At 37.9% G+C, this 10,133-nt stretch overlaps 1 protein-coding gene across 1 annotated transcript; it reads left to right on the forward strand.

Annotated features, from left to right (window-relative positions):
• The first annotated feature begins 5,408 nt into the window (after nt 1–5,408).
• On the forward strand, nt 5,409–6,690 carry LOC122058376 (agamous-like MADS-box protein AGL80). Its single transcript, XM_042621037.1, has one exon. It carries the CDS (start codon nt 5,501–5,503, stop codon nt 6,422–6,424), a length of 924 nt encoding a protein of 307 aa, XP_042476971.1. The 5' UTR covers nt 5,409–5,500; the 3' UTR covers nt 6,425–6,690.
• Nucleotides 6,691–10,133: the final 3,443 nt, after the last annotated feature.

A 10,133-nucleotide genomic window follows, 5' to 3' on the forward strand; every position in this document is an offset into this window, starting at 1 on the left:
TATATCGTCTCTCTCTCTCTCTCTCTCTCTTTAATTTCTTAGTTTATGTTATCATTTAATGGTAATTGGAAGAAAAGTTTCCATTTTCCAATGTTCGTAAGATGAGAATTATTAAGATACCATTACCAAAATATGAGGATATATATATGGGCTGTTTAATTAGTCGATGACCAACTAACAAATCTGGGACTCTATTGAAATCAGGAGCAGGCTTGGGACTGATTTCTCTGCTGTTCCATATACCGATAGAAATAAATCGCCTCTTTGTTTTAACTTGGTGCTTTCCAGCTTCTTTCCATCCTGTATCGTCCTCCCTTACCAGCTTTTCAATGTTGGATTGGTCCCTCTCTTCTTCTCTTTATGGTTGTTGTAATCCCTTTTGATGCTTTCTTGAATAAAAATTGATGCTTTCTTGAATATGTTTTAATACTTAAAAAAAAAAAAAATTAAAAAATAACACCCATATGTTTTTAGTAAAACCTGAATAAAATTGTGAAATGAGAATTAAAATACCATATGTTTTGGGAGAAAGTTTCATTCTAACCAGTGATTAGAGTTCACTCATTATAATTTTTGTAAGCAAAAGAACCTTAGTGCCTTAGTGGTCCGGGTATAAAATATCAGACCCGCATGCCAATGAAAGGGATAGCGAAAAAGTACCTACAGGAAGGGCAGCATAGTCCACACAAGTTTGGAAGTTTCCTGCTCCAGGTTGGCAAGGTCTTTTGTATTTTTGTTTTCAAAAGTAAATTCTTAGTTCCTTTTATTACTTTTATTAAAAAACACATGAGAAAGAATCTGGCCAATCTGGCATAGCACCTTGATTGAACGGGTGTAAAAGAGATTCCTTCTCCCGCCATGCCCTAAAGATCTTCCCGTGTACCCTCCTATTGATCCAAGTGCCTGAAGATTCCTTTTTCTTACGCTAGAGTGATATGATTCTTGCATCCTTAATATACAAACAAATCAAGTGAGCGGTAAAGTAATCATGACAATACCAATCGTATGCTCAATTCCAAGGACCACTTTGGATATTTCCAGGGATATTATGCCAACTTCTTTAACATTGACGATGCTTCTAATTTGGATTGCAGCTATTAGAAACATGGTTTAATTGAGGAATCGGATAGGATTGACATGAATCAGTAGGAATGGATCGGTATTACAGTAAAAGAAGTGTTTCTAAATTTAATTAAAAAATATTTCTGTCTGATCCAAGCTGATTTAGATTGGAATCGGGTTGATATCGTCAAGTGATTCCATGTTCTTACACTGATCAGAAACCCTTTGTAGGCCATGGTTAATCCAGTGGGGGCAGGAGGAGAGAGATATAAAGAGGAGCTCTTGGGATATATTGTCTCTACCAGCATTTTAGAGGTAATTCCCCATATTTTTTTTTTTTTTTTGGGAGAGGTATAGGTATGCTAATAGGTTACAATGGAATTAGGAATGCTAACGGGATATTAGCCGTAGGATTTGTTCATCCTAAATACAACCGTTGGATGGAGTAACAAATCTAAACTCTCACTCCACCACTGCTACACATTTTCTCTCCCCCTCTTTCTCTCTCCCCGCCCCTGCAATTGTGATGTGTAGCTGCTCAAGATAGAGCAATCCTACCCTGGGCTTACCCTGGGCTTTGGCATCGCCAGTCATGGCCGGAGTACAGCGCTGCCGCCACTTGGACAGTCAACGTCCTCTGCTTCGGCATCACCTTCTTGTCTTTGTACACCCCGAGTGGATTTGTTTCAATCTTTCAGATAATGGACGTTAATGGTAGAACTTGCAGCTTTGCAACTACTCAAAGTGATAAAGATGGACCTTAGGTGAGGTCCATGGACTGATAAGAAGACCTCATACTCATCAATTACATTACTACCCATAGTAACACTAATTCACTTCTTCACCATCACCAACCATAACCCGTTTGTCATCACCTAGGTTTCCCTCTTGACAGTGTTTTTAGAACAGCCTAACAGGGATTATTTGAAGAGATTCTAGAGCCAAAACCCATAAAAAAAGAAATGGGAATTTAAACTAACATATCCTTTTCTTGGAGGTTGGGGCCTTAATTTTAATTTGGAATTGCAATCTTCGTCTCAAATTAACAGATTTTTGGAAAAGAAATGGGATTATTTGCAGCCTTTTGAGAAAACCCAAATAAAATGTGGATTGTTCGGGGCATTGGTGCCGCCAGTCATGGCTGGAGTGCTGTGCTGCCACCGCCTAGAAGGTCAACATCCTTTGCTTCGACATCGCCTTCTTGTTCTTCGACGGTGTCCGCTCCCCATCAAGGGTTTGAAGGGTCAAAAATCCTTTTCAAAAGAGGGATACTACAATCACTCTTTGGGAATGTGGTAGAACCTTTGGTAGAACAAGTGTAGATGCATGCCAAATTGGCTCAAAAATTATATTTTAGGTAAAAGATATGGACTGCGAAGATTATCAATCGCTGAAAAATATGCGTAAGAAATATTAAATCTACACAAATGTCTTTATATGTAAAGCATCGTAACAAATCTTACAATTCTTTCATTGTTAAAACAAAAAAATCATGAAGGATCCTTGTGACAATGTTTTGATGCATGCCGAATTGCTAACTATATTTGAAATTTCTCTTTCGGTGGTTGTTTTAGTGCTCAAGGATTGGGAACAACGGCATAATCAGCAAAGGATCCTGAAGCTCTCCCTTTTTTACTTATGCTTTAACTGGTATATTTGGCTCATTAATTTGTTCAGTTCCACAAATCCGTTGAATGATGAAGGTTTTACCACCGCCGACGAAGGAAGGAAGTGGGAGCTGGAGGCAGATGCAGAGAAGTAGAAGAAGAGAAATTGTAGAGCGCCAGTGGTGGGTAGGTTATATTAGATAACGGTCATCTAACGGTCAAGATTGCTTATGTTTCAATTTAACGGTCTATATTCGCAAACATTCCTAATACCTTTGTAACTCGTTAGCATTCCTTTCTTTTTCCCTTTTTTTTTTTTTTTGTTTTTTTAAAATAGAAACAAAAAATAAATCAACCAAAAAGCATATTACTTACATCGTTGTCTGAAGTAGTATTTGCCCATTAATCCTAGCATATTGCTTTAACCAAGTGGGTACTTTACTGAAATAGTAACTCATGAGCTAAAATGTTAGTTTGACATCAATTTTGCAAAATAAAGAGGAAATAGACATTAAAATACCAAACACATCTAAGGGCCATCCCTTCTAATTCTACTGTCGTAACCACAAAACTAGAGTAGCATCATCCAACCAATCCAACCAAATCTCTACTTTCTTATACCTTTTCTCTATTGCATGTTGCAATCCCCATAGGGCGTTTCTGGTTTTTGGGCCAACACATATCATAAAAAATTATCTCTACTTTTCATAAAAATTTACGATTCAACCCCTGATATTGATACGATACTTGATCTCTGAGCGGTCAGGCATCAAGATTTGGCTCAAACGATATCAATACGATAAGGTTGGTACCATAAATCCAATACCAATACCTGAAAACATGCGTAAGTCAGTCTACTAATGGTAAGGCCTGATGCCGCGCAAGAGATATAAATCAGGTTAATGATGGACTACTCAAAAAGACATTTGGAATAAACGCAAGGTCATTAACCCATCTATGGATGAGCTGAATGGTAGCATCGTAGCAATAAGGAAGGATGATGTGGGAATTCCAGTGGTTCAGCAGCCCAAATATAATTGGAGAAATAACAAGAGACGAAGAGATGCTAAATAGTTTCATCTTCAGTTTTACAAAAAAGGCATAAAGTATCAACAGAGGCAGGTCGAGAAAGATTGACAAAAGAGCTGTTGGCGTAGTTTCTTTTCCCATGCTATTATTAAAAGAAATGTATATGTATAATAGGGGCAGGAGGAGAGAGATTGAGGGAAGAGCTGTTGGTGTAGTTACTTTTCCAATGGTTTTTTTCAGAAAGTTTATGTACAATAGCGGCCGGAAGAGAGATAGAGAAGAGCTATATGGATTGTGGTGACTTTGTGAGGTTTCGGAGGAAAGCAAAGGCTTTCTCATTGATTCTTCTTTTGGTGATTGTTGTTCCCATCAATTAATTCATTTGAAGACGGTTACACTAGTTTGGAATCCCAACCCTATTGGTATAGTGAGATCATGAGTTCAACTTTCATTTTTTTCAGGTGTCCTTAACATTATTTAGAATTAGAATTAGGGAAAAAGAACTCTATCCGGGAGTGTAACTTATGTTTTCACTTTCTCTTCTACCAAATTTAAAAAAGAAAAAAACCTCTCACTTTCTTATATTGAAAGAAAACTTTACCTGATTTGTGGATGAGAGAGATAGACACCTACATTAGTATTTCAATGTGCTTATCTCTCGCCTCCTCATATGAAAAGATAACTTTGACTTTTGATTTGTGGAAGAGAGAAATATATAGACACCTATACCAATGTTCCAATATGTCTAACTTTGTCCAAGGTGCGTTTTTTTTTTCCCATGGGTTTGCCTTTTTCCTATTCATGCGTTGCCAAAGATCCAATATTTTATTTCCCTGACACATTATGGTGAATCCCATTATAAGTTGAAGCTGCAGCAAGTTTCAGATACCAACCCAAAATTTGTCCCATTCAACCTAAGACTGAGGTCCTGACTCAAGTTTTGGTTTGGCTAGCTGACTTCAGCCCAGTCGAAAGCCCAAAATGACCAACAATGACCTTCACCTACCCAACCCAACGTAAAAGGACCGACTCAAAATGAAAGATTTAATGATCAATTTGTCCATCTAGATTAGGACTCAAAATGAAAGATTTAATGATCAATTTGTCCATCTAGATTAGGACGTTAGCACCACAAAAGGAATATGTATTGAGATTTTATGAGCAATTAATTTGAGAATTGCCTATATATATTTGCATTCTTGAAGATCTTGATTATCAATTTATGGCGAAATATGCAGACATCTTATGTTTTGAAAACCAATTATACACACTTAATGCCCCCTAATATTACGAAATATATGTATCTATAATGTGATCTTAATGATTCATTCGAATTGTATCTGGTTATTTGACAGCATGAAAATACTATATATGTATAGAGAGAGAAAAAATACATATTTAGAGAGTAATAATACCGTACCTATTAGGAAGGTAGCTAGAGGGGTACAAGCATACAACCAAGTGATATATGATAAAATCACAATCTCCATATCTTAAATCTGAGATTTCTTACCATAGATTAATAGAGGAAAGAGTTAATTAGGCAAGTTAAAATTAAATTTCAGGAATCCCTCTCTTTAATGCATTCTATAACGTAAGGGGTATCTTATGACCATCAATGCCATTCTTATCATATCTCCATTAATCACTAGTGTCACGCTATACGCGCTGCATGAGTCAATATATAGGGACTTCCTCTTTAGCTTCATCCTTCACACCTCCTCCTTCCTTCACTCCCTACCTCCCTCCTTCCCTCCTTCCTCAGATAGTAGCATCATCATCATCATCATCATCATATTGAAATGGCTAGGAAGAAGGTGAAGCTGGCATGGATCCAAAATGACTCAGCGAGGAGAGCTACCTTCAAGAAAAGGAAGAGGGGGATAATGAAGAAGGTGAGTGAGCTGAGTACACTTTGCGGGGTGAGTGCTTGTGCCATCATCTACGGACCCTATGAGCCGGAGCCAGATGTTTGGCCATCCCCTCCAGAAGCCAAACGCGTTCTGGCTCGTTTCAGGAACATGCCCGACATGGAACAATGCAAGAAGATGTTGAATCAAGAAGAATTCCTGAGACAAAGGATCGCTAAGACCAAGGAACAAGTGAAGAAGTATTCCAAAGACAACCAAGACAAGGAGAACACCAAACTCTTGTTCGAGTGCTTGGCAGGACAAAAGGGTCTGCATGATCTGGGGCTTGAGACGCTTACCGATATCATATGGATCGCCGAATCCCAGCTGAAGACAATGAAAGATAGGATGGGACTCCTCAACAGGGCCCCTACTATTCATCCCCCTCTTCCTACCCTTTCAGATCCTCCTCCCCAGTACTTCATGACCATGTCCACCCCCAACCTTAACCCTGCACCCAACACCATGGATATTCATCATCATGATCATCAGAGGATGATGAGGAGGAGGAACAACAATCCTACTGCTGCTAATGCTAATGTTGTAACTGTTGCTACTGCAAATGTTGCTGGTGCTCCCATAGAAGTGATCAGAAATACTGTTGGTGGAGGAGAGCAAAATAGGATGGCGGCAGTAGATCAACATCAGGTGGCGGCCATGGAGGCTCTGCATGCAGGACATCAACTGACCCCCACCAACTGGCTCATGGATATGAACATGATGAACCACAATGAACAAGTGGGCTTCGTTCCCAATGAAATGGTTATGCAATATGTGGATAACAATAACATCTGGACCAATTCTTTCTTTCCCTGAACAAGATCTCTCATATGGTGTCTGCTAGTTGTGGTTTTTCTTTCTCCATCTGCAAGTTCATTCCTAATATGTGTATTCTTTTCTTATTTAATTAGGCTACGTCTCTTGTGTTTTCAGGTGTCCTTAAAAGGTATTTAGAATTTGGATCAGAGAAAAAGAACTCTACCTGAGAGTGTGGCCTATGTCAATATTCTATTGTGTCTATCTCTCACCTTCTCTTCTATGGAAAAGAAAGAAGAAAAATCTCTTACCTTCTGATGTGGAAAGATAACTTTACCCTTTGATTTGTGGAAGAGAGAGAGAGAGACATCTACACCAGTGTTCTAATGTGTCTATCTCTTTCCTCCTCATATGAAAAGACAATTTTACCCTTTTGATTTGTGGAGGAGAGAGATAGACACCTATGCCAGTGTTCCAATGTGTATCTTTTTCCAACGTGCACTTTTTTTTTTCTCCTATGGGTTTGCCTTTTTCCTATTTATGTGTTGCCAAAGATCCCACTATTTTATTTCCCTAACGCATTATGATGAATACATTGTATACTTGAATCCCATAATAAGTTGAAGCCACGGTAAGTTGAAGATACTAGCCCCAAATTTGGCCCTTTCAACCTAAGACTTTGAGATCCTGACTCAAGTTTTGGGTTGGCTAGCTGACTTCAGCCCAGTCTAAAGCCCAAAATGACCAACAATGACCTTCACCTACCCAACCCAACGCAAAAGGACCAACCCAAAATGGAAGATTTAATGATCAATTTGTTTATCTAGAGAAAAAAATTAGGCCGTTAGTTCCACAAAAGGAATATGTATATATTGAGACTTTATGAAAAATTAATTTGAAAATTGTCAATATATTTCCATTCTTGAAGACCTTGTCATTACCCATTTAGGACAATGTATGCGGGCATCTTATGTTTGGAAACCAATTATACACACTCAATGCCCGCTAATATTACTTTATATATGTAAATATAATGTAATCTTAATGATTCATTCAGTTATTTGACAGTACGAAAATACTTTATATGTATAGAGAGAGAAAAAAAATCTATCACCATCAGGCCATCGCTCATCTTGGGAAAAAGAGAAACTCAGCTCGGTAGGCTAAGGGGTTGTGCCTGTTAAAAGGGAGAACACTCTTATACGCTTGGATTCTAAGTCATGACGGTTCAATGTATAATTTATTCGTAAGTTTTTTATTTTTTGGAGCAAACATAGCTTTAGTTAGCGTGGGAACGGAGACACAAAAGATAGACACCTAAAATATTAAATTGGGATAAGGATCCTTTCCAACGCTGAGTGTTTTCTCACTCTGAAATCTTGTAGCCGTTGGATCCTTAGGTGTCAGTTGGAGGGGGTTACTCGGAGAATCTTATGAATCCGATTCTTCTCTGTTGTGTTAGTCTCGAGTCTTCAGAAGTTCAGAATTTGTGAGTTGGAAACATAAAAATGAACAATTACCAGATTACCCAACATTGGGTTTCAATTTACAAATGTACCCACGTAATTTATAAGTGAACAAAAATAACCAAATTGACTTTGGGTATTACATGACTACCCAAAACAGTGCACCTCCCACACTGTCGATTTTTTTTTTTTTTGACATTTTTACCCCTTCTTTACCTACTTGATATCTTTGATTGTCAAAGGCAAAACCCTGCAACCCTCATTGATCCGTTGTTTTTTATGGCATGATAATTTTCCTTCACCGTTAGCTTTCTAGCCTCTATTTTTTTCCATCTCTTCCTCCTCCGTGGTAACCCTCATCGTAGTCTCCTGTGATGGCGAGTTACCACCTCGATACGGATCAGATTCACATAAGAGAACATTCTCATAAGCTCTTGGTTTGTGGATTTAGGGATCCTTCTCTCTGCCTGCATGGCTCGATTTCAAGATGCCTCTCCAACAATGAGTTTGAAAAAACAATGAATGTTCAGAGCCAAAATTTAATTCTAGATTACATGACATTGGCATTGTGAATTAAATCCAAATCATAAACTACGCATCAAGTGTTGCAATAGGCTCACAATTAAGTTCATAGTTATAGGTTTGCCAGAACTAGAACCAAAGGATTTTTATAATTAAAAAACAAGGTCAGATTTGTAGGGGACGATTGAGTATTTCGTACAGAAGGAGGTAGGCTAGATGGTCAGATTTGGATAAGGCATGGAAAGAGTTGCAGAGAAATTTCATAATCTGCAACCTTGATCTTGTTGCATTGAGAAACCTCACAACCACACCACAAAATCGTCTATTAAAATACATAATGAAAGATTTGGTTGAGATAGAAGTTGGGTTATGGAGATTTCTGGGCACAGAGAAGGAATTAATTAAGAGTAAGAAATGATTGCAACAGGGTAAGCAACTTCTACGGTTTGCTTTACATGGATGACAATGTGAATAGAGTAGCTAGCATTTTGTGAGGAGACACGAGAGAGGACAACGAATCAAACGAACATCAAAATTACAAAACTATCAAGCCACATTTTGCGAGCTTTCGCTTGTGTTTGAACTTGGAAGTAGGAAGAACCGTTGACCTCTCTACCAGAGATAGCAACAAGAGAAGGGGGAAAAGCAATGAGAGAGAGAGAGAGACCGGCCGCCATCGCTACCATGGAGGTGCGAAAGAAGCATTGTGGTGAGAAAGAAAATGAGAGAGGCAAGTGAGGATAAAAATGTAAAATGAATCATCTAAGATGAGGGATGACACTGTTTTGGGTATTTTTGTGATAGCAATGTTTGTTTTGGGTAAATCTGTTGAAAGAAAGATGTAGTGGGTATTTTGGTAAACTAAAACTCAATTTTGGATAATCTTGTAATTTTTCCACAACAATGTCGGAAGGCACTGCAAATTGCATAGATATCATATTGGCTATGATCCTCCCTCCGCTTGGAGTTTTTCTCAAGTTTGGATGCAAGGCTAGTGTTTCTTTTTATTCAATTTTTTAGGTCTGCAGATCCTCGAACCTCTCCTTCCCTTACTAATTTCTAATTTTTCCCTCTCCCTTTTCTCGTTTCTATGCAAAGCGCTACCGTGATTATTTTTTATTTTTTTAAAGAAGGGGTGGAGGTTACTGAGCATGATCCTTGTTGTATAAAAAGGAGTTGGTTTGGGTATTTTGTAAAGATCATGATTTCAAGTATCGGTTTGGTATCGGCTAAGACTGATCCTCGATCTCTGATCTATTTGGATCGATGTTCCGTATCGTTTTAGGGCTAAAATGGTAAAAGATAGTAATTTTTAGAAAAAGCAGGGATAAAATAGACTGATACCCACCGATCTGATCCAAATCTTGATACTGATACCATCCCCTAAATCCTTTGTATATATTAAGGCGTTTGTTTCCCTCTTTGTGAATTCCTTTTTCTTTAGTTAGTTGAGAAGTTATTGAGGATCCACGAAGATGAATAATAATAGGGGAATTTACTATCACTCTCTTGCTCTTGGCCTGTATTTATGAAAACTCCCCTATCTTTTACATTTTTTTGTTTTCTGATACTCCATAGCTTTTGGGGTTTTACATCTCTTTTTAAATACCCAGATTATCCCTTCTTTTCACTTGTAATCTATTAATTTTTTTTTCAATTTTTTTGGATCAAAACATGCTTTTACTAATCCAAGAAAACAACCAACCGGCTTTGTCATTTTATTATTACTTGGTTTAAATATTGTTTTGTTTGATGAACTCAAACTCCTCCTTGGCTCTTGT

The sequence above is a fragment of the Macadamia integrifolia genome, chromosome 12, assembly GCF_013358625.1.
Source record: "Macadamia integrifolia cultivar HAES 741 chromosome 12, SCU_Mint_v3, whole genome shotgun sequence".
Classification (NCBI taxonomy): domain Eukaryota; kingdom Viridiplantae; phylum Streptophyta; class Magnoliopsida; order Proteales; family Proteaceae; genus Macadamia; species Macadamia integrifolia.